Source organism: Motacilla alba, chromosome 3, assembly GCF_015832195.1.
Source record: "Motacilla alba alba isolate MOTALB_02 chromosome 3, Motacilla_alba_V1.0_pri, whole genome shotgun sequence".
Lineage (NCBI taxonomy): Eukaryota > Metazoa > Chordata > Aves > Passeriformes > Motacillidae > Motacilla > Motacilla alba.
This window is the reverse complement of record NC_052018.1, coordinates 76164240-76190187: the sequence shown is the minus strand read 5'-3', so window position 1 is coordinate 76190187 and position 25948 is coordinate 76164240. Positions and strand designations below refer to the sequence as shown.

The window sequence follows — 25948 nt, the reverse complement described above, 5'->3', positions numbered from 1 at the left end:
GATATTACATAATAAATTTCCCCATGTGTTTTGTCTCTTTAAGTAAATAATGAATTTAAAGGTAGGTAGGACTTCTAAGGAAGAAACGTAACTGGAACAGACTAGCTTAAAATGCAAATACTTCCATGACTATAAAGTAATTATAATTTAAGGAACAAAAATGCTACTGCTATTTTTTTTATTGCTCCAAAATAAAATTGAGAAATTCTGTAGCTATTACTTGAGGTCAGACAAGCAGATCTTTTTTTACTACTTCCCCAGCATATTAGCTAATATAAAGTTAGAAAGCATTGAAAAGGAAGTTGACAGTATGACCACTTTTAAAAGTGGTCATACTTAGTATCATTTAATTGAAAATATTTAAGCATAAAAAACATTACAGAATCCAAGTCCTATAGTATGCAGAAAATGCATGCTTGAGCAATCCAAGAGGCTGAAAGTGCTTAAAGAATTTCTACATTAATTAGAAATCCTAAATTACATTGGCATATATATTATTTATAACAAGACTGCTACTGTATCATCTTTAGTTACTAAAACGCAGCTGAGCATTTTGTTATTTGTGTAAACATGAACAATGAAAAGATTGTTTATTCCCAGAATGGGAGAGAAAAGTATTCTAATTACAGTTTGCATTGTTTTGCCTGTGGATTCCCCAAGAGCCAGTCCCTGATGGGAAGCTGCTGTCTCACATTCAGTGATGCATTAACTCAGCCTCTTTGTTCTGCAATAGGAAAAAAAAGTATCTGTGCAGTGCTATTTCTTGACTACTGCGTGTAAAAGGTTATTGTACTTGATTCCTCTGCATCTGCACAGAGCTGACACAGAATCTGTCCTTTTTTCTTTCTGCTTCTGCATGTAACTATTGTTAGTTTCTTTCTCCTGTTGTCAAAAGACATAGTGAAAATGGGGTAGAATCAATCTTTACTTTCTCTGGCAATGAAAGAAAAAGTTTCTGAATTTATACATTGATATCTGAATAATTGCTTATTATGTAGAATGTTCAGAATATGTAGATGAAGGGGAAAGTAAGCTCATGATCACCTGTTCCTTTGGGCAAAATACAAAAGCTAAACCAAGTGCCACCTAATGTTATCTTATTTACAGGTCATACAAATATATTTTCATTTTTGACAAAGTTTTGAAGTCACTTGTGAGCATATAATAAACCCCCCTCATAGTGAAGTTCTCTTGTAAACTATTCTGCGAATAATTAAATAATATGGAAAAATGTCAGAAGACAAAATAAAATGTATTTATTCCAGCCATATCTTCCCACAGCGTGACATGTCGTGTGAAAACAACATTAAGCATTTTATGCCATCTGTGCTGGTTGGGGATACATTTACAAGCATGTCAATGTGGAATATTCCTTTTCAAGTTAGACACAGTCATCTTATAGCAATAAGCACCTAAATAGAGTGATCTACAAAAGCAGACAGCCATTGATATTTGGTTCGCTTTCATCCACTCCTTGAGCTTTGTTCCGTCTTTGAGAGATGGAGCTTGTTAATCATGCTGTCATTCACAGCTTTATACAAATACAATGATACTAAAAAGGTTTGTTTCTATAGTGAATAGCTTTTAATGAGATAAATTCTGAATGCTGAATATTAACAACATTTAGGTAAAATATTAGTGTACCTTAAAAGAGATGGTTAATATTTTTAAAAAATATTTTTCAATATTATGCTATTATATATGCCATAATTCATTTTATGCATTATTGTAGATACTATATAACATTTATACTATTTATTTTTGTAACATTTTTAAATACTAATAAAATGCAGGAAAACATTCAGAAAAATTTAATCATTTCCCAAGGAATGTACATAAAACATTTAGTAGATATAAGAAGTCTTAACTTCTAGTTGAACATAACTGACTGCTATTGTATACCTGATCTCCCTAAGTGTTCTGTAGAATCAAAAACTATATTGTTTTAATGCACATGTTGTGTAAATAGCATCTTTCAAGTCATTTTCTCAAACAAGCTAGTGTGTATTTGAGACTTGTTATGTGCAATTATTACCAATGAAATCACAATAATTTGAAGTCTGCATTTTTTTCCTGAATTTGTTACCAGTTAAGAAATAGTTTAAAAAAAAATTGCAGATGAAAATGTCTTGATTCTCTACTTTGTCCAAGCAGAGTTATCAAGCCTCTGACAAAAGACCTGCTAAAAAGTGATTTGAAGCTCCCTCACTCAGGAGGTCCATCTTCAGCATAAGATCTATCCATGGAGAATAGAGGATAAGTCTGCTTGAGAAAATTTATTTTTGTCATCCTACCCAGAGAGTCCCAGCATGAGCTGGTAGGACTATCCCCTTTCATGGTGGAGATTCTTTTCTCACCTACCCTGTTTATTGTGCAAGAAATCTCCTTTATTAATTAGTTAGATATAATCAGTTAAATATTATTTTTCACTTCATCTTCATTAAGCATTTGACTTTTAATCTCAACACTTTGCTTGTGTAAAATGTGCTGAATAATTTCACAGTAAAGATGCAACTTTCCATAGCAAAATAGAAAATAGTCAGAAAGCTGCTGTGTATTGCAGGAATATATGCATGTTGATTGTGAAGAAATACTCTTTGCTTTTCATGGCATTAATCAATTATTTCCTGTTCCAATATTCCTATTGCCAGTGCTTATTTTTCATGCAATACCTTTTTAAAGACCTTCCAACTTTGAAACATTTAGGAAGCAAAATCTTGGACACAGAGAGTAGTCAGTCTTCTGAGGAGAAAAAAATAAACAGTTAACCAAACAGGACACATTGATTATTCTACTCCAAATGAATTTATTACTAAAATTTTGTCTTCCCTCTTTTCTTAAGTTAGAAAAAGTTTAGGGTGCTTAGTAGCTCTGTTATTTTTATCTTGGTGTGGACTCTCAGCATATATATACTGTGCATGCTGTCTATATAATATATGTGCTAATGTCTGAATAAGAACATTTACAAATGAATTATGAACAGTTCCATCTGGTGGAATGAGCTGTCAAAGTGACTTTTTTTTAATTAGACTTGAGAGAAATTGCAAGAAATTATGATAGGCACTGTTTGCAGAGAAAGACCTCTTTTATTGAAGTGCCTGATAAAATTGAAGGAAATTATATTTTCAGATATTCAAACTCCAGGTTCACTTCAGAAATTTATGAAAATGTATTTGTTGTTCTACACTGATTGAAGGTTCAGATATTCCCCATTCACTGTATTTCATAAAAATTGTTAATTAGTATGACCATGAAATATATCTTCTTCCCAAGAAACACTCTAGTATATGCTGTTTTGCACATAGTTTATATAAACAGTCCTTGTATGTGGCCAATCTGCCCTTCAGCAATAACCTTAAAATCTACCTTTCAGATCTTTACACTGGCTTATTTCAAGAAAATGTCATGTTTCTTCTTCTCCCTGTGAGCCTTCTATGAGGAAAATTATCAGCCTACTGCATTCCAAGTGGTGACAGTATCATGCTGCTGTTCACTGTTGTTTGCAGATTGTTCAATAGAATAAAGCATATTCCAGACAGATTTAATCTCAAAATATGCAGTACTAATTGTGAAAAAGGCAGGAGGAAGATAAAATCAGTGGCAACAAGATAAACTCCTGGTAGATCTCAGTCAGCAGTTTTCTTTGAACACAGACACAAATAGACACTAAGCTTTGTAAACGTAGTAGAAATTGGAAATGTGCATTATATATCAAAGTAAGAGACATATTGGCCAAAGTGTATTTTTATCTGAAATAACATTACACAATTACCTTGTGCTCCTTTATTTATCAGTTGTAATAATGGCCCCCGGAGATCAAACATGCTTTGTTCATGTTGGAGAAAATAAATCTAAGTGATGAAAAACTGAAGATAAGTGTCAGATTAGACAATTTAAAGCAATGTAGGCAAGGTGTGTGTTTAGTTAAACTACCTTCTAGTTGTAAAAGAGCTTCATTGCTTCAGTCTCCAGGTAAGTACTATCCATATCCAAACAGCTCATGGAAAACGAGTTGGTTGAGCTTTTAGTTCTGTAAAATCATGGAGAGGATATTACAGCAATACAAATCACATACAATAGGAGGAGTAACAAACACAGAAATTTACTTAATCAGAAGCAATTAAGCCTTTTTTTTTTTTCCATGTACTGCTGATTACATGCAGGAATAGAAAATAATTTTCATCCTCGTAGACTAAGTCCTGTATTCCTTAGTAACATCTGTCTTTCTCCCACATTAATGTTTTTTAGATTGAAGGAAGCATTTGCACTTCTGAGTCACCAGTCAGTGGTGACAGTATGCTCATGCCTCAGGATATTGAGTCCGATGGTTTCATGTATATTAGTCATCTCATTTGCAAGATTCTGAACATGTCCTTGTCAGGCTTACCTTAACACACAGAGTTTTTGCAGATACCAGTTTCACAGGCTTTTAGAAACCATAGAGCAAAAGAATGAAACCAATGCTATGAGAACCTGAACTTGACAGTATATGAAAAGTAATTTAAAAAAACTTTTCTTTCTCAGTTTTGGAGAGCAGTTCCCTTAATTTCCTTGAAAAATCAGCTTGTCTAGTTTCAGCTTTAATTATACATACCTATTTACTTTTAAACTCTCAATTCGAACTCTTGAGTATTGAAATTAACATAGGTTTTGCCATTGACTTCAATGACATTCAGTTTCCTCTTCACACTTCTCTGTGCCAAATCTTGTTTGTGATGCAATCAGATGACATTTGCTATTGTTAGGATCTGGCCTTCTGCAATTATTGTATTTATTTATTTATTTATTTATTTATTTATTTATTTTCTTTGTTAGTCAAACAACAGGAATGTCTGGATGTTGTAAGGCAGGAACATCTCACATTTTCATGTGAAGGAAATATGAGTAGAGAATGTATTTACGATCTTCTGCTATTAGGCATTTCCTAACGCATGTTAATATGACATGCAATTAAGGAGTGTATATATATGTGAAAATGATGGTGTATTATAGAGGCTGAAAATATATTTTGAAGCTTCTTTAAGTAGCTTGCTTTCTGTGGAGTTTTTTCAATGGCAAAAGAAGTTACAAACACAAGAACTAAGCCACAAAATTCTCCTACTAAAAAAAAAAATTAGTAGAGAAACTGAGATGTTTTGATTCAGTTCTGAGAGCTGATAAACCAGTTCTACGTGTGGAATTACAGGTCTAGAAACTTAGTTTTAGCTGATATACTTCAGGGCTGCCTGGCTACTCAAGAAATATCACCAAAACCTTGCACTAAAGGAATGCTGCAATATCAAATAACAACTTCATTTCATTCAAAGAACACGGTATGTGACAACACTTTATCTTAATTTTCTTTCTACATGGTTTACAAATGAATCACTAAGAATGGAAGTGCAGGGAGTCCCATGTTCTTCATTATTGATTTACGTATCAAATATTTTGAGAGTGCATTCTTAAATCAGCATCAAATAGATGATATAATCTTGATTGAAATTAAAATACAGCTAATTGCCAGTGTATTCTGATAATTCTTCAATATTATGGGAGCTTAGTTCTCTAACATTGCTTTCCTATGTTAGAACATTAATTAAAGAAGTGAGATTTTACTAGAAATTTAATTGTGAAAATTTTGCTTTGGCAGTGTTTCATTATTTTCTTATTGAACTTTGGCCTCTGTAAAATAAAGCCTTCTCTCCATCCTTTGAATTTAACCACAAATATTAAGCAAAAGACATAACCAATGACCAAATTTCCATTCTAGTTTTGCTGTGATTGCTACAACTACAGAAGACATGCTGGTATGTGTTAAGGTTGCTGCTACCAAGCTCTAAATACAAATATTTAAAACCCAGAGCATTATGACTATGATTCATTCACCAGTTTAGAAATCATTAACCTGTAACATATTAGTACACATAAGTTCAAGTAAACAATCCAAATTTATAGGAAAGTCTTTCTTGTGATGGCAAGTATATACATGCATGGGTGTGTTTTAGGATGTCTGTGTGTATATGTATCTCTCTGTATATACACATCTCCTATTATACAGCACTTTAGAGCATCAGGGACCAGACTGAGGGCAAGTGAAATATGTGACAAGTAGCAAAGGGGTCTGGAATATGTGACACTGGTGGGAGTAAGGGAAAAGCATGTATTTGGCCATTAATGCAAGATAATTCTGTACGTTTTTTGTTTTCTCACAAGTTTTAAGATAAGTAGGGAGAAATATTGGTAAAGGGTATAGAAATACTTCATGTTACTAACTAATCACAGCTTTTCTGGAATATTTTAATCAATATTCACATATATTGTAAATAACATATTTAAGAAGTTTTAAATACTTGAAGCTAGAGAAACCCAAGGTGGCATATTATGCCACAGTTTTGTTCTGTGGTATTTTAATCAGTCCTATAAAAAAACCTTCTGACTTTGAATCTTTTCATTGAATCACAGAAAACATTCACAAATATTCGATAATTATTTTGAGTTAAGGAAGAATATATATATTTTTACCTGTTTTAAAAATCAACAGAAGTAATCTTAAATATGTTTTAATGCACCTGCTACTACAGATTTACAACTTGCATATCCAAAATAATACAAATTATTCTATTCTATTCTATTCTATTATTCCACTGAAAGATGGTTTTGACAAAAGGAAAATAGAATAAACAGAAGAGGTAAACTCTACCAATTAATATAAGACTGTTATAACGGGCCATTTAATGATGTGTGCTGACATGGTGTACATGGATCTTTCATTTGATTTGTTTTGACACTGTATGACACTGAAGTGTAATACATGGAATTAATCAGTATACTAGGTGTCTTAGGGAGAGTCTCAGAAGAAGATATCAAAATGCACTCATTTCTGGGAAGATACCAATGGCCCCAAGTGAAGGGATCTCTCAGAGGGAATTATATTCTGGCTTTGTGCTCATGTATGGTGTGGTTGATCACACAAATAATGTTACAAAACATTTGCAGGTAATGTTGGGTATGAAAAAATTAAAACAAATCAAAAGTTCCCTAAATCCCCATATAGTAGAGAACTCAATTTGTTTTAATATAGGTAGGTGCAGTGTAGTAAACTTGGAAACAAAGATCATTGAAGACCACTGCCTCAACAAGAATTCTCAGTGCTGTGTATGGTCAAATGATGTTTATAAGAGAAGTACTATCAAGTAGAAATAGAACATGTCTGCACATCTCATTAAAATTATTGTGATAGTGCTGTGTTTAAAGCTGATAGTCACACTTCAAGGAGAACATGAAATATTGGAGAGATTTCAAAGAATTAGGAAAAAGATGTCCTGAAACATGAAATTTACAGTTTTCAGTTTAGTCCTTTATATACTACAAAAGTTATTGAGGAAGAACTTAGTAATTTGACACAGACAGCTACTCTTGACAAAAAAATTATATAAGCTCTTAGTAGCTCTTAATTTTGCCCAGAGAGAGTAATACAGTTGCCAAAGACTAAAAGTTGCTAGCTTCCAACTCAACTTAAAATTCCAGTTGCAAGTGTAGTTATTATGCCCTGGAAGAATTTATGTATCATATTCAGGATTCTACAATGGTCTTTAAGATAGAACTGGATAGATTTATTAAAGAGATATTTTAACCTAGTTCTTAGGGGAGGAAATGGTCATGTATTTATAGCCTTAGATTCTATGGCTATGTCTCTATTAGCAAATAAAATGTCCTGAGACTGTTCTCTAGAGGCTCAGCATTTGTGCTTGGAAGCCTGCTAATAATTAAACAATATGGGAAGTACTGGAGCAGTGCTTGGCCATGCTCTAGCTCTGTTTGTTTCATTAATGCAGTCACAATCTGCATTTTTTTTCCTGTGGGAGGGATGCACCAAATGTCCTGAAATAACCTAGACTTGTATTTCTAAGTTTTCTTGAATTGCATCACAAAATTTGTAGTTATTATATTCAGTGAGATGAAAGGAGCCTATTTTTGCTAGTGATCTGGTCCCCAAAACCTTAGCAAGCAACAAACTTCCTAAAGTATCAGTGCTTACTAAGTTCTATAGTGACTAAGCAATAAGAGATAAGTAATCTTTCTGCTTTGCCGCAGATTTGAACGGAGGTTTTGAGGCTTCAGAAGAGTCAATTATATTTTTACTCAGTACTACAAAAGAATCTTCTATAATAAAGAGCCAGCCATTGCACAATAACTTTGGAATCAGGAGAACACACAGGTCAGATTGGTAGAACTGAGGCCATGGTGTGTCTGAACATCAGGAGATGCATAGATTTCAAAGCCAAAGAGATAAGCAGACCATCAACGCTGATGTTGATGCCTGATAATGTGTATTTGAATAAAGCGCACCTCTTATTGAAAAAAGGAGAGCTCAAAGGTTGACTGAATTTTGACTTCCACAAAAGCAATCACACCTTATTTGAAGCTCTGTTTGGTTTTTTGCATTTCTTCTAGCAGCCAGATGTTCTTGTTGAAATTTCATGTCTAATTTCAATTGAGTTTTCAATTTGCATTTGAATTTGACTTTGGTGCTCAGCATTTTGTTTTAGTGATATCCCTCTTCATAAGACCAAAGCAAGTTTTAGTAGATAGCATTTTATTCCCATGAAGACATTTTTGTACTGTTACTTTTGTACAAGTTACTTTTCAGTCTTCTTTCTAAATAGCTGAAACACTTTTAAAGTGTTACACTTTGGAACACTCACAACTGTGTGGTGTTTTCTCAGACCTGGTGATTCTTTGCAATACCTTTCTCAGTTTTTCACCCTTCTTTTTTAACAAGACACAGGATCAATACATATATTCAAGAACTAGCCTCACCAAGACTATAAAAATTCCTTCTGCTTCTGTCACTGCACTTTTTTAGCACCCCATAAATAAGTATTTGCTTCTTTGCAGTGGAGATCTACATTGCCCAAAAAGCCAAAGATGCAAGGCTTTACAAAGAACTTAAATATTTTTAGGGAAAATTTCATTAAAAAATGAAAAATCCATACAGAAGAATGACTGAAAGAACAAGATAGAGCAGGAAATAAGAATAAGCTATGTCTGTAACTGAGATATAGTATGAGATAAAACAAAAAAGCTGGAATAAACAGAATCAGAACAAAGATAGGTTGATTAATAGTAACAATCTGATGTCATCAGTGGCTAGAGATCCTTCTTCATGCTGATTGACTCCTTCCTGCAGAATGTTTCAAGCATAGATAAAGAAAAAAATGTCGTATTCAGGCCTTATGTCCCATGAAGTCAAGTGGTCTCCTCTGTAGAGTTTTGTAGATCCCTGGACTCCTTGATCCCCACAGTGCAATCATGCTGCCGAGGGACAGTCCTTACTCCAAACACCTCACAATCTAGAGGGCAACTCTGCCATTAACAGGGGAAGAAAACACCTGGACAGGGGAAGCACAAGAGATCATCAAACCAGTATGAAACCAGTATGTTTTCATCAGTATGAAAACAGCAGTCAGGAAAAAAAGCCACCTAGCTGTTGTGTATATGAGGTTTTCATGTGTTTTTATCATAATGGCACAGGATTTTAAATAGGGATTTGAAGGTCAACAGTGAATGTGGCTCTGTGGACATTTTGAGTGCTCCTAGTTTGAGTAAAGGCAAAGTGTAGCACATATTTATACATGTTCTGACAATTTATTTTTGGAGACAAAAATTATTACTTTAAGTCTGGACCTATGTATTCTTTCTGAAGTTCACTGGCATCATTAAAACAAGACATGAATTGTGGATTTGCATTTGAATATTTGTAATAAAATCTACAGTTTATTAAGGAATTAGTTTTAAATAATGCGTAGTTCTTGGAAATACTTTCAATTTTATATTCAGCAGAATATACAAAATTTTAGAAGACTAACATTGGAAGGCTTACCTTCTTTGTATGTGGTTGGTGTTCCACAGTAGCCCAAGCTAATCTACGTCCTGTTTCCTCTTTCTCTCCTACCAGCAGTTGTACATTCCTTCCCATTCTCTTGTGTCAGATCCAATACTTGCTTCATCCTGCTGGTTTTCCTACTAATGAATATGATCTGACTAGTGAATATGAATCTGAATATAATTTGCTATGAAGCTAGAGTGGTGAAATGGCCTGATACAGTATGAGATGGTCAAGTCAGAGTAGATAAAATGAAGATGGTGGGAATAAAGAGTGAGTTGGGAAGAGCAGATAAAGCCAGAGATAACAAGATGTCAAGAGACATTAAAATGGCAAAGTCTCTGTCATGAGCTACAAACCACAGTCCAAATGACCAACAAGAAGGCAAAGAAACTGGAGAATTTCATTGGCTAAGGGACAAAATTCCTTCACTGAATCAGAAGCAAACAATACCCCCTATGGTATTGAGGCCACCCTATGCTTTGAAGAATGTTTAGTTTCCTATGAAGCTGAAGAGCAGCTGTGCTCACTTCTAAGAGTTCATAGCAGAAATGGTCCAGCTTAAAAGCTTAGCCAAATTTTCATTCTGGTGATGCTAATGATAATTGTTGTTCATGGCCTTTATTATATTTTTCAGTAATAGATATCAGAGCTGTTTTATCACACTTTACTATGATGCTGTGGTGATTGTAGTATAATCCTCTGACAATATTGTGGTATTTCACTGCATGATCTGTAACTGTTTTGAAAAGGTAATATTGACCTACTTAAATATGAGAAATTGAGTCACTGATATAAATATACCAGCCTATTGACTGTGTCAAAAATCCATCTCTTGTTGTGTACTCCAACCACTAAAGTAGTCTGTTGTTATTATACCTGCCACCCTTAATTTCTTCTAAAGTACAACAGGTACAAGATAGAGTAATTTTGTTTCATAATACTGTAAAATAGTAGATCCTTTGCTTGTGAGTGGTTTCTACAGTTTACAGCAGAAATATCTATTCTATGGTGCCAAGTGTCTGAAAATCCTTTAATTATTTAGAACAGCATTGTTTAGTAAGTTAAACAGCATGATAATGTTTATGATAGATCAGCAACATTTCTCTTATCTTTTATTTTAAAACTGAATTTAGCTAAATATTTTCATGTAAAAGCTGTATTACACTTGATTTTGGTTTTCCTTATTTACAGGATCTATATTTCAGTATCTCATAAATGGAAGCCACATAGTTTAGAAAGGTGGAATTTTTGGTGTTTTTAAAAATGAAAATCTATAGATTTAATTACAACATGTTTACCTCAGTTTAGTCAGAATACATATTAGCAATTCTATTGATTTCCTATTTTTCTGCTATGTTGTATATCTACACCAAACCAAATGTACTGTCAGACTAATTTTGAATGAGGCATGTACCACAGTAGATAATTACTTCACTTTGCTTAATGCATTAGAAATCCATAAGTAGACATTTGTTTTATGTGAAAAGCAGGCAGCCTGTTAGAGTTCAGGAACAAATAACAAAGAGGAATACTCAGTGACAAATACAGACTAAAGAACAAAAGCTAATTAATTCAGAAATTTTATGAGCTGATTATTCATTACACTGTAGTTGCATGTACTGTACCAGAATTTCTTTTCAGCTCTGTTTGGTTGTAAATCAGAGTTTCATAATATTTTTCTCTCCTACTTTGATTTTTCACACACATTGTATGTTAATATTTTTTTTACAATAAAGTGTTATTTTTCCTGTATGTTATTTCTGTAGCATAAAACCATCAACAAAACAGAGTTTGAGTCTAATTAGCATTTTAGTGAGCATATCATCAGAATCTGGCATTATAGAAAAGACGTTTCTGGGCTAAACTGTAGAAACCACCCAAAATATGTATTCCTCCCAGTGCTACAAGCAAGTAGTAAATTTACAAGAAGTAGCACATTGGAATTCTAAGATGTTAAGCGCAGCTAGGTTGGCAGGTCAGTGATTGTATCTTGCAATGTCAAGTACTTATTTCTAGAGCCAAAACTTGCCAGCAGTAGAACATGTGAAAATCTGAAGCAATACTGTTTTTGTGCTGCTAAGTTGTTACATGCACATCAGGAAATTCCATTAATCTCCTGAAGTCAGATAGCATGAAATCTGGTTTTCCAGGGCTATCCAACTGCCAGAGGCCCCAGTGACTCCAGTGTGTATCTAACTTCTTAAAATTGCTGGGGTAAAGACAAAAGAAGGAAGAAGCATAGCACAGCCAATGGTTCAACACACTAAATATCTGAAAAAATGGCCACTGTATTTCTTTCCAAGAAATCGATATCCTGAGTGGCTTGGTGACAGAAGAATATAGTAGTTACCTTGCAAAAAATGCACCTCTCTGCAGAATTATCAGGTAGATGTGCAGTGTTAATGTAAGTTAGAGAGCTACCTAAAAATCTTGATCGAGATATTTGGCAATGTCACTCTGGAGTCTTTCAGTTTTAGCAAACTGAGGCAACAATCTAGAAGAGTCTTTCCTCTTTTCTTTGCAATTTTTGTATATTACATCAACATGCTTCAAGTGCTACATCATGCTTCAGTAATGGAAGGGCATGCATAGGCTGTTACCAACCAAGTCCATTTGCCATCAAACATTCTTCCCAACTTCTGTCTCTCCATTACTTTCCCTCAGTGCATCAGTCCACTTTTACAGCTGGAAAACATATGATATAGAACCCATAACTTGATACATTGCTTAAACTATATATGTCATAATGAATAAATAGTTTAATTAAGTATAACAACAGTCTATTCAGGCAGAGAAGGGACAAATGTAGACTCTATAGACTTGATCCTGTCAGAATGCCAGTGTGTTCTCAAGACCTGAATTTCTGAAGCTTTGCTTTTGAAACAGGGGCTCTAATCCTCCCATATTTCTTCTGAGGATAATTTGAGTAAAAATTTGAACTTCTCTCAGGAAAAAAAAGGGAATTTGTAAGATTTTCTAAATCACAGGTAAAATCTTAGGCACCATGAGCTGTTTTTGTTATTTGGGTCATCCTTTTGTGCAAAAGTGTATTTGACTAATGGATCAAGCACAATATTTAGTCCCAGAGAGCAGCAGCAACTTTTTAACTTTTTTTAACTGAAATTCAAGCTCTGAAAAAATTACCCCTAAATTTAAGACCCTACATCACTCTTCTCAGATTAAGGATTTCCTCTCTTTACTTAATCAGTCAGATGTGGGTTAACCTGGATGTTTGATGAAGCTCCTCTCCTTCTCCATTCATTGATTACTGTTTCCAGTAAGTTACTTTATCTGTGGAATGTTCCCTTTATGCTGATCCAAAGTAGTTTTATTCTCAATATGTTACAAAATGCTGCAAAGATGCCTTTTTTGATAAATCTGGGATTAATTTACGGCACAAATATGTGGTGACAATAAAGTCTTAATAACATTTTACTTCTCAAAAGTAACTGGAGTAATTGTGGGAGTTTGAGGTCCAAAAAGCCTTTTCATTTCCTTATATAGTTTAATTTCTGAAGGAAGGAACTGACGATTAAAACATATATGAGATCCAACTAGGTATTTTGGGCAGATTTGCCCTTTGTTTGGAAGTTTTGTCATGTGCAACAAATATACTTTAAAAATAAAAGAACATTAATAAAAGTATATTCTTTTAAAAAATGCATCCAAGAAAACCCATAAATTATTTGCAACTTCTTAAGATCTCTAGCATTTAAGGGCTATAATTGCTATCTGAAAATGCAAGAAATGCTGCTCTCACTTTCTGTCTGCAGATGATCACCTTTCCTGTATTTATTGAAGAGAAGGAAATAGCATAATGTATGTTTTGTGACTTAGTGCTCTTCAGATTCTATCTGTTTCCTATGAAAATACATTTCAAAATAATTTACATTTAATTTATGGGCAAGTATTCATTTCCTTCACACTGGATTTAATTGTCTTATACTTGCATTTACATCATAACAATTGAAGTGTAAAACACACTATCAAAGAAACATTTCCTAACCTTATAATATGCTCGCTTTCAACAAAACCTCCTATATTTTCCCATGAGTTTCTGAAGTTTCCATGTTCCATTGCAGATTGCTCATTAAAAGTTTACATTGCCTTTCAATACTTTGCAAATCTGAATCATCAAGACTAACAGAGTAGCTGTAAAAAAACAGCTTTGAAAAAAATTCCACAAAAATAAAATCACTAAAATGAGAATTTTTGTGTGGTAGGAAATATTAAATGCAAAAAAAAAAAAAAGGTGTATTCAGTTAAAATCAAGCGTTGAACTACATACACTTTGGATTATGTATTATTTTGGAAATTTTACCTTTTTTTTACCTTTTCTATTCTGAGCAATTGTTTTCCTCGCTGAACCTGTTTGTGAGATGAATAGAAGTTGTCACAGTACACAGAGACATTCAGGCCCCAAACGCAAAAATGTTTATCCCATGTTTTTCTTCTTTGGCAGTGTACATGCTCTGTAGAACACAAAAAGTATTTGTTACAATGAAACTTATTCTGAGGATATCTTTCCTGTTGTTGCCAAACTAACATTTGTTCATCTTCAGAAACCATCTAGCATTTAACAGACTTTGCCTGAACTTCATTTATTTCTTCCACTAACAGTTTCAGGTTTTCTGAAAGAAAGAAAGAAAGGAAACGTAGTACATTTTGGCAAATTAATTCAGTAGCTACCCCATACTTATTATGAAGTCATGAGTTGATAGGGGAATTTCAGGACTAGATTGCTGGACTAGGATTGCTGTACAGTTTTTAATCATGGACATTAGAAGAAATTGTTACTTGGAGTGTCATATGCTGTCTGATTGTCCATGTTCATTAGTGGGAGGTCAGAGACTTGCCTTCTTGGTCAGAGAGCACAGCACTTGCAGCTGTCTGAAGAAAAGTGCTGTGCATTAGAACATGTTCAAATAGTGGGGGTACTGTTTGTTAGACCAGGTGCAAGAACAGAAAAAAAATCCATGCAATGCCAGAAAGAAGAGGAGGATAGACAGAAGACAAAAAGCACAAGGAAAGAACAAAAACATTCCTTCTGCTCAACACTAAACTATAGTCATTGGAAAGAATACAAGAGGTTATTCCAGCTCGCTTGTTGACTAAATTGTATGTTCTTCCTACAGATAGTTCCTAAAAAAGAACCATTCTTTGTTTTCCTATGTACAGACACAGTATCTGTTGTTTATTACTATAATCATGGCATGCATAGTTTAAAATGTGGGACTATCAGGATAGGCTGTGTTTCTCTTTCTGGTTTGCCAGACACTAAAAACCATATTCTTATTTTTACAGCTTGTTTGTGATTTATTAACAAAATTTGAACTAATTTCTTATACATTGCTTCTACTAGCCTGATCTGTTTCATAAAAATTGGACTATATCCTTTCATGCCTTGTATTTAGGCCATATTTTTTGTCCACTTTTTTTTTTTTTTTTTTTTTTTTTTTTTTTTTTTTTTTTTTGCAGATGAAAAAGTTCTCCCAAAATTCATGGAAACAGAATATCTCTAAGTTCTCAGTGTCTGCTTTTTTGAAACACTTTGTCAAGCTTTGGACAGGTGCAAACATCTGTGGCTTTATAAAGCTCATGGTTGTCACAGGATTAGCTGTTGTAGAGAGCATCTCAAACTCTCTTAGCTCCTGGAGTCTCAATTTACTGATTCTGCCAGACTACCCTCTAGCTCAAGCCTGTGTATAGAAATCCAAGACATGAATGCAGCACTAGGAATTGAAGGCAATTGAAGGCTTACCTATGAAGGAATCGTTCTGACTCCTTTGGCAAAGATCAGATAGGTGATACATAGCACAGTGTGCAGGTTTTCCTTTTCTGGTATTTTGCTTGACAGCCACTATACATCTGTGGCTCTGAGCATCGATGTATACCAGTGTTTTAATGCAGAAGGATATTGAAATAATACACACAGTGATTATAAGTGAAAACTCTGCTTAGGTTTAAGAATATGCATGATCCTGAAAGCATTTTATTGTAGGGTTGAAGACTACATTCTGACTTTATTAATGCCTTGGAAAAAAAATTCTTTCTATTGTTCTCTGTCAGCAATCCTCATGTTCGCTGACTCCATTAGTAGGATTATGGTCAGGTTACTATTCAGTACAGCACTGGAATGTGTTGCTTTCTTTTGTACTGAAGTACAAAAGCTCTTGTCAATTTTTTTTAAATTGTGGGCTAAGCAATTTTGCTTTGCAGTTGTCAGAAAAGTGAATGTGTGGCAGAGCTCTTCTTGACAACTGATTATCTAGATATTTGCCAGTAGCCTCAGCAGTAGGTCTTTATGGTTTTGTGTTCATTTGAATGAAGGAGAAAAGAACCATAGATGTGGTTATTTTTAGTTTGTTGGGGTGTTTTGGTTTTTTTTAAATTCACCTATCTTTCAACATTGCCCTTTAGAACATCAGGTGACTTTTGCAATTTAAGAATTTTGACAAATTTACATCAAAAGAGCAGGAAACTAATGCTGTGCTACTGCAGCTGGGAATAAAGTGTTATACTTGCTTTATGTAAACCAAGAGAGAGATTTCAGTCAAAATAGTTCAAAACAGGTGAGAGTTCAGTTCATCCTTTCAAGTAGCTCCTCTTAGATACACTGGAGAAGGAAATCTTTAAAGAGTATATCTGATCTCTCAGCTTCAATCAATTGGCCCAGCCCACAGACACAGTTTTGTAGCCTACTCTTTATTGAGAAAGTGTATTGTGTGGTTAAAATGGTCTCTTTTCAGGAATTTCTCATATTTGAGAACTATAGGTTCTCAGCTCACTAAAACTTGTTTTGTTATTTTAATAGACCTATTAACTCTTTTATAACTAGAAAGGCTCAGAACATTGTCACCCAAAAAGTGTCCCGAGCTTCAAGTGCAGTTTTAATATTCATTTACATGGGAGCAAAAGCAAGGTCAAATCAGCTGTGTAGCAGACAAAGATGCATGGATACAGGAGAGTACCATGGATGAAGGGAAAAAAAAAGAGCAGAGCTCAAAAGGAGGCAGGAAGAGAATGCAAGAAGGCTTGTTATAACTTTCTGTGAGGTCTGGTTTCTGAGCTTCAGACTGGAGAGATTTGAAGACAGTCTGTACCTGAGGAAAGCAGCACAGCTTTCAATCATTTCTAGTATGAAACTCATACGTGTGATATAGAGACAAAATGATGCTCAGTTCCATCATGCATGATGAGCTTCAAAATAAAAAGGTATTAACTTTGAACTGCAGATGGCAAGATCACAAACTAAACTGTGCTCATATGTCAAACACTTGTGTGCTTGTGCATGTTTGAAGAAGCAGGACTCCATGACTGGTACCAAAGAAATGCAATCCATATGTGCAGTTCAAGATCCACTGATAAAAGCAGGGCTCAGCAGCAAGTTCCAATCACCAGGGTAGATTTCTCAAAGAAAAAAAAAATCAAGATCTAATTTTGGTATGAATTTTTAAGCATAACAGACTATGTCTTTCCAATATGAATGAATTAAATATAAATGTATGTCCATATTTTTATTTAAAACTCATCCTTTCATTTTTCCCCTTTTCTTTGTTTTTTTGAAATTTGTCTTGGCCTTGGATTTTTTTGTGCCCTCAGTAATTAACTCCATATCTTAAATAACAACTTACTGCAAATCCATAGCTCACATTGAACAGGAAGTCTTCCCTGTAAGCCAAATCATTTTACAATACACAGAATAAACAGATGAAATAGAGTCTTGAAAAATTAAGTAGTGTTAAGCATGCAGGCATGGGCAGAGATTTTAAAGAAGTAAGTACCTTATTACACTAAAGCAAGCTTTGACCACATGAAACTAACTGGTTTACAAAACATACACAATCCAAATACAGAAATGGCCAATAGTGTTTAGAGAAAAGAAATAAACCATGGCTAGATCAAAACTTTGGTGTTCCTCTGAGTATGTCATCTTTGAATTTCCAGCCATCTTAATGCTTTGTTTGGGACAATTATTACACTTTTTTTAGGCTTACATTTGAGAAATATACTCTCAGCTTTATCTCAGCCTGACTGAAGGGTTATTTTCAGCTGTCATGAGAGAATATTTATTTACTCTTATATTGTCATAGATTTCTCCTTAGGCTAGTTCCTGATATCCAACAGGAGCAGCAGCATTTTCCAAACTTTTTTGTGATTGCTAAGTGATGTTTCAACATTGAAACTGGGACTTCATTGAGCAAGTGAAGATGGAAATGTATGTAGTTTAAGAACTACAGTTGTAGCCAGACACCTATCTCAGTCTGATTCTCAGAAGTGATGCATTCAGGGAAATAAATCAGGATTTAAGTGCCATTTAAAAAACGGAGCTGTCAGTTTTATAGGTACTTTTATATCATGATTTAACACTCAATGTGTGTTGTTTTCTTTACTGTATGAAACACAGTTGAATGGCTTCTAAAATGCAGTCATCAGGGAACCCATTCAGTACCCTGAATTTAATCTATTCAGTGGTGTAATTCACACCATACTGAAAAGGAGGAAATAAACTGGCATAAAATTAAAAACCTCCAGTTGTGTTTATCATGTGTAAAAATAAAGTAATAATAAATTATATTTTTATTTAGAAGGAATTTAATTTTTAAGTGTATTTTAAAACACTTAGCAAGCATTTTGCTTTCCAGTAGCTGACAGACAGTTAGGAATATTTGCTACACAAAGCAACTGAGAGCTCTCTCTGAGCAACCTGGTTCAGGTACTGGGACTACTAAAGACAAGTAAGCTGCCTCCAGGAAGCTAACCCTGCAGGAAAGGGAGACAAAGCCTTAGGCAAAATGTCATGATAACTTCCAGAGTTCAGATGCCTTCATGGCCTTTGTGTTCCACATAGTTACTGACAGATATGCTAAAGACTAAAAAGAGGCAGGTGTTACCAACAAAGCAGCAAGATGGAGCATCAATGCAGAAAATTTCTATTTACATGCCTATGCATTAACAATAGCAGTTTTACCATTTTTTTCAGTAGATACTCTGAAATGAAAGACAAAACTAATTTTGTCTGCTGTTCCTTGATTCTCTGATTAAAAAGCAACTGTTGCTTTAATTTGCAAGCCTTTTCAATAACATTTAAATGATCATCTGTATCCTGAAGCAGCCTCAAAAGCCTGCCTACTCTCTGAATTCTTGCCATATTTACAGTCCTTTAAACATTCTCTGATCTCACAGGGTGCTGCTCCAGCAATGCCAGCAATGAAGGGAATGTTGCATAGGCTGGCTCTCCATGGCGTCTCCCCAAAGCCAGCCGAGATGTGTGACAAAACATCTTATGACCTCTCTGCACTGAACTTCCCACTGCTATGTGACACTGAAAGAGCAACAGTGGCAGATCTTATGAAAGAGCTATGTAGTCAAGGTTTGACTGTTCTGTTATCAGGTAATTCAAACCTTGTAGGTGTTTAAGTCAAGCTGGGTGGAGCAGAGGAATGACAAACATCTATCATCCAGGTGTTTTGTAAGTGGATATCTTCTAGGTTTTTGCAGTGGGTTCTTTTAGGTTTTGGTAGCACCAAATACTGTTTTTACTGACCAAAAGCCTCAGCATTACATGTTCCATTTAACAAAAACATGAGTTCTTAGAAGATTCTCGGAAGAAGAACCTTTTATTTGAGCAGTCTGAAACTTCTCCACTCTGCCCTCCTGTGACCTGGGAGGACACCAGTCCTCCTGATCATACGTGCTCATTTTGAACCTGCACTTTTGGCAGGGAGAAGTGAGAACAGCACAGCTCCATGGACTGGGACAAGAGAGGAGCCAAAGGTCACCCCAGCACAGGCTGGTGATCCTTCCCATTTGTCACATAGGATAGCTGGTAACAGGGGCTACCAGCAGCCACAGCCAGCAGTGTCCTGAGGTCTATGCAACAGTCCCTGCCAGCACTGAGACTCCTCAGAGGTAACCCTGCCCGTAGGTTCATGACCCTGACAAGCTCTGTGATTAAGGTGAATTATGTGTATCATAAAATAGAAAGTGTGAAGTATGATCTACATTTTAAAAACCTGTTTCCACTGGTGTTTGCACATTCATGTCACAGAATCACAGAACAAACTAGGCTGGAAAAGACCTTTGAGATAATGGAGTCCAACCTATGAATGTCACCTTGTCGATTAGACCATGGCACTGAGTGTCACATCCTGTCTTCATTTAAACACCTCCAGGGCTGATGGCTCCACCAGCCTCCCCAGGCAGCCCATTCTAATGCCTAATCAATCTATCTGTTAGGAGTTTTTTCCTAATGTCCAGACTACTACCATGTGGGAGTACTGGCACACTGCTGCAGTTAGCTTCATTAGCTTAATTTAATTTAAAATGGAGATTCTAGTAGCCTTATTTTTGTAGTCTCGGGTGGAACGGGCAAGGAAATATGAGAGACCACATAATAGGTACATCCTGTTGCAGTCTATTTGCTATTGTTTATAACCCATTTGTTTCCCATTCTATTTCATGATATCAAATAAGCTCTTCACCTTAAATTTAAAGGGTCTTTATTCACCTTGTTTTCATAAAATGGCAGCAAGAAGTATCTAATAAAGATAGGCACACATAAGACATTTTCAGTGAAATATTGTATGCACAATTACTTGTTCTCTATTTGATTCTGTTTTTATACATATTATGTACCATATTTGAACCCTGTATTAAACTGATCTGTAGCTTTTCCTTAGTCTTCTCTGACTTTCTCAGTTCTTTGGTTTTTTCTCTTGAATTTTCTTAGTATTTCAACATTTAATATGCACTCAGAGGGAAGAAACAACATCTCTGGCTTTCCAACTTATTGTTTGTACTGGGTATATCATATAATGATCTACAGCTTAATTAAGTCAGAAACAATTATTATGGCTGTCTAGTAAGACTTGCATATAATTTTATTTATACAACTTGATTATAAGAATTGACTACATCATAATATCTGTATTATCTTCATGGCCAGCCAGCAAGGGCATTTCCTCTCTCACATTGTGGGAAAAGGATATGCTGTTCCTGTCTGTCAGTGACAATGGCTGGGCTACTGAGTTCTGAAAACTTGAGTGGTTTAGTTTCGGGGAAATTCCCTGTGCAGTGGATACCTTCATAATTTCAAATTTTTCATCTTGTGATGCAAAAGAGACATTTCCAGACTTAGAGAATCACTTAGTGGAGTTCTTTAAAGGATTAAGATATCATGAGGTCTAGGAAAAGTATAAAGGATGCAGAACTCTTTTCTCAGTGTACACCTAAAGCTGTTTTGACTTTGCACTCAAAAAACAAAGCCCCAAGGAGAGTAGAACAGCAGTAAAAGAACATTCCTTATAGTTAATTAGTAGAAATTTAAAGTCAGTTTGTGAAAACATGAGAAAGTTAATTTCTGATGTAAACTTCTATATGAAGCCATCCTTGGGTCAGGCAAACATGGCAGCAGATTGTCTACAGGTGCTCTGGAGTCTCCATTCTAGGAGGTTTTTGAGATCTAACTGGACAAGTATCTGAGCAGCCTCATCTGATCTCCTAGCTGATCCTTCTTTGAGCAGGAGGGAGGAGGATGAGAAACCTGTTCTCGTCCTTTCCAACTTGAATGTCTTGTGATTTTCGTGACTCAGACAATTTTCTTTACATCAGGAACAAGCCTACCACAACATATTTCACACCAAATGTAACTGAATATCTTGTGGATATATGCTCCACAGCATTTTTATTTTGGAATAAAATATCAAATAGAATTGACAACTGCCTAATGCAAAAAAATCAGACCACAGCTTTTACTGAAGGGTAATGTCAAAGCTCTGCATTCCATATGGATGTCACCAAAAGGAATTGTGATTTCATCAACACAGCTGCTAGCTTTATAATGACATATGGGAGTAAATTTTTTTTGATGACTGTTCTTACAGCAATGTTTCCTCCACCTTCTGCATTTTTTTCTGACATCATGACTTTAAATATGAGCCCAATTTAAAAGGCAGTAGTAATTTCTTACAAACCTTTTGTATTTGTGTTAGCAATTTAATTTATCTCTAGAATTAACATTGTGTCAAATCTATTATTTCCTGAAGAACCAGGTATAACTTTAATTTATGCTGTAGCTGTGAGACAGATATTTTATTCTAGGAACCATTTTGTCTTGTACAGTTCAATGTGGACTTAGACTTTTATACACACCTAGATGAGTGAAAGTCTTTGTGAAATTTACTTCAACAGGATGGATTAGGGAAGAAAAGTAATTATAAAATAATAATATCAAGGACCTAGCAAGGATAACAAGGATCTTTGTATTGATCTTATTTCAGATATAATAGTATATCAAATCAATAAATATGATGATAAATGCATAATAACGGCATAATAACTTTCCATATGCTATGCTATATTTAATGTCATCTTGGGCTCTGTAGGAGTTCCTGAACTAAGAAAAATCTGTACAGAGACAATTTGTTACAAACAGAAAAGGCCTCTCTACAGAAGTGGATCTGTGGATCTTTGTTTTATGAGGAGCAAATCAAGTATTCAAAGTCTGGGTTTTCTTTTTAATTAGAAAATATAGTTTGATATTTTATTTTGTTGACAGACAATGTCAAAACACTTGAATTATCATCTTTCCGTAGGTATTTTGTGCTGCAAGAAGATGAAAAAGAGAGGTGTTACCTTTCCAATTTAAAGCAGTATATTTTTTTCATTAAGGGTTTTTTAGTGTGCATTAAGAAAGGGTTCTTAATATAAGTGGACATTGGACTTTTTTATTTTTAATTTATTAAGAAGAAGCAGATGTGAAAAGCAGGCTTGCTTTATAGGTAATAAGAGCAGGAGTCTGTCTTAATTTACAATCACTTTGCAGGTTTACTTACTAGGTAAGGCTCTGGGATAAATATTGCAGACTTCTGATATCATTCACTTATGACAATAGTCTAGGTGAATTTAATGGAAGTAGTAAATAATGAAATGTGAAGTATTTAATTGAGTAATTGATAAATACATAATTATTCACATTGATTTAGATAAGAGTTTCCTATTGTATTCTAGTAAGTAAAGTTCAATGACTGTAAATACTAACATTACATTTAAATTAGTAACAGAAAAACAGCTTTCAATGGAAAAGATTATGTAAGACTGATACACACATTTTACAATATAAACATTTTTTTTAACAATTGCACTTACAGTTTTATGGTATGCATTTTATTTGTATGAAGTTTTTGGTTTGATTTAAAAAAATGGTGTGCATAGACATACTTGTATTATGCTGAGATCTACTATAAATCTTGAGAAGTTATGAAAGCTGCATCCATTAAGTTATCTTCCATAAGTGAAGGTGAACAAGGAAATATCTAATCACTGCCCTAATAGGACATCATATACCTAGCATTTTTAATTTTTTTTCTGTATTCTGTATAGTAGTCATTAAATAAACCCATCTCAACAGCACAGATATGAAAATGTAAACTGACCTAATAAATGAATAAAATATTTGCTGAATTAATGAACATAAGTTTAAACATTTCACGTTTAGCTGTGGAAGTTCTAACTTTTGAGAAGGTATGGGGATGGGGCAAACTAGTGCTGTATTAAATACAATCCTATTACTTGTAAAATAGCTCTATGTGTTGTAAACTCATGCAAAACCTTTAGGTTGTTATGCAGTATCACAATGGATGTCAAACAATTTTGAATTCAACCAACATACATATTAAAAGAGTGGAAATCTTTCTCCAGAAAAGAAATTAAATGTCAATAAAAATTTAGCCTCAATCAGGGAAGAAGTTAATTTCATTCCTTCCCTGGGACATTCCTTCTTAAATCCTGGGCAACCCTAACAATTGCAGCTCTTGCATCAGTCACTAAGACAGTAAAAAGTCTGATTTTTTACCTTGTTCCTCAGACTCCTTTATGGTACAGAGAGGAAGAGCAGTTTATCCATGTAAAATGTCTCTTTTCTAATATTTTTTTTCTAACTGGGTCATAAGAAGTCTTCAGAAGGGTCCAAGTAATACTAACAAATGTATTTCCAAGTCCAGCAATTGTTGCATAACAGGCAAAATTAGTTCATTTCTAGCACTATTTTAGCTGAGCAGTAGCCTTCACTGACTGGTTTAACAGCTGTGTAGCTTGCCCTTGCTATCTGCCGTCACTGTTAAACATCCTATAGCACATTTGTTTAAATTGGCTCTTCTAAATGACACTGCCCTAAGTTCTCTCCACCAATGTCAAGAGAGACTTGTAAGCTCACCTTTCTCTGCAGTAGTTTCTTTGTCAGTTTCTTTGTGGAAGAATCTTTATCCCCAGTTGACACCTGTGAGAGCATGATTTGATAAGGAGTCAAAGACGGCCTCTGGGGAGCTGGAATTGAGGTTGAAGGTCTCACATTAAAAAAGTCATTTACTTCTGCTTTCGTTTTGCTCTTAGGCATTATTCACAGCTTTGCTCTGTCTTCAAACAACTGTAGCCTTGGCCCCACTAAAAGAAAAGAAATCCGAAGCTACTGAATGTGCTTGGAGTTAGTAAATATTAACTTGGGCTTTCAGGGGTCAATCCACAGCATGTCTTTAAAGCAAGAGAGTCCCCCCTTTTCATTGCCATCACCCTATTGTTGCTGTACTTTTTTTTTTCTTACCAGACAAGGTATTTCTAATAATACTTTTACCCAGCATGTTTTGTATGCTGCTGGAGTAAAATGCTTCTTCCTTAGTTCATTTTTGTTGTGCTAAATTGTTTTATTGGAACTAATTAAAATGCAATTAATATTTACAAGAAAACACAGAAGAATGTTTATTTGAATACTTTGTAGTTCTGGGACAGACAAGTGAACCTTCAGTATGTATTTTAAAATATCTGGTGCTGAATGAAAAAAGTTCAAGAATAGGTTTGCAAAACTCACACACTCAAGCTTTTATTGAACTCACAGAAAAGTCTCACCATATGTTTTTGATTATGGAAATATCAGTGTATTGGCTTTATCATTTTTACATTAGAGTATTTTTTCACCATATATTTCCTTGTATTATTTTCAGCATTTTTACTTGTCAAGTAACTTTAAACTGAATTTATGTAAGTAAGGTTTATGTGGCAAATAAGTAGGACAGGGTATTGTCATCTCTGACAAAAGTGTTTTGATAAAAAGGATAAATGCATGTGTCTAAAGAAGCTCAAAATAGTTACTGATTTCAAAGGGATTTTTTTCTCTCATTGTAAATCAAATTTAACCCAAATAATTTAAGCTGTCAAGATATGGAAGAGTTAAAGTGAACATAACTTACACACTGTGACATTTTTGTTATTGTTTTTAGTTTTCAATTAAACAAAGGTCAGGTAAAAAATTTTAAAGGGCAAATTTAACACTTCAGTAACACTGACTCAGAATAAAAGTCTTCTCAAATTAATTCCAGTAGGAACAATATAATATAATATAATATAATATAATATAATATAATATAATATAATATAATATAATCTTAAGACGTTATCAGTTTCTTTCTTTATAAGGTGTGCATAAATGTGTGTAGATATGAATAACAGAATAGCTCAGCCACCTATTGCTTATTGTGTGATAGTCATGGTCTCTACAGTCATTGCCAGTAATACAGGTGCTGGCCTGAAAGCTCCACACTGTCTGCTGGCTTATATTTGGGAAATGACTGCATTGTAGCAGCACTCTGAGTTGTCCTGCCAAGCCTGCTGGAAGCACAAAACAGTCCAGGGACAAGCAGATGAGTATAGCTGAATCATTTGGGCTGACCTGGGGGGGGGGGGGGGGGGGGGGGGGGTGTCAGGGGTCTCTTCCCTGTGTTCCTGTAGGGTTCCACTGCCCTCTGTGGACATAACCAAGTGATCTTATTTGCCACTGTAGATATTGCTGATGGATTCCCCTGAAATGCCTCCCTTACATGGTTGCATAGTTAACTAACTTTAAAGGCAACCGTATTTCATTAAGGACAGTCACAGTATTTGCTATGCAAACTTAAAGTGTTTGTGTGCTTCCAGAGTCAGTGTTTAAATGTCTGTGGAATTTAAGAAAAAAGAAAAGATCTTTTAGTTCTGTCACATTGAAAGCTTCATCTTTACAATATCTTTGTCCCTCTGCATTTGAGTTTCTCA

The 25948-nt window shown here is 34.7% G+C and overlaps 1 protein-coding gene across 6 annotated transcripts in view; it reads left to right on the top strand.

Moving 5' to 3' along the window:
- The window catches only part of PACRG (parkin coregulated), a 214659-nt gene that overhangs the window by 144757 nt on the left and 43954 nt on the right, over nt 1-25948 (top strand). Inside the window, exon 6 of one of the 6 annotated variants that reach the window (XM_038130623.1) lies at nt 19055-20513. The exons of the other annotated variants lie outside the window; for them this stretch is intronic. Coding sequence (XP_037986551.1) covers nt 19055-19098 — 44 coding nt within the window. The 3' untranslated portion in view covers nt 19099-20513. Of the gene's footprint in view, nt 1-19054; nt 20514-25948 lie in introns of those variants that run through there. 6 annotated transcript variants of the gene reach the window in all.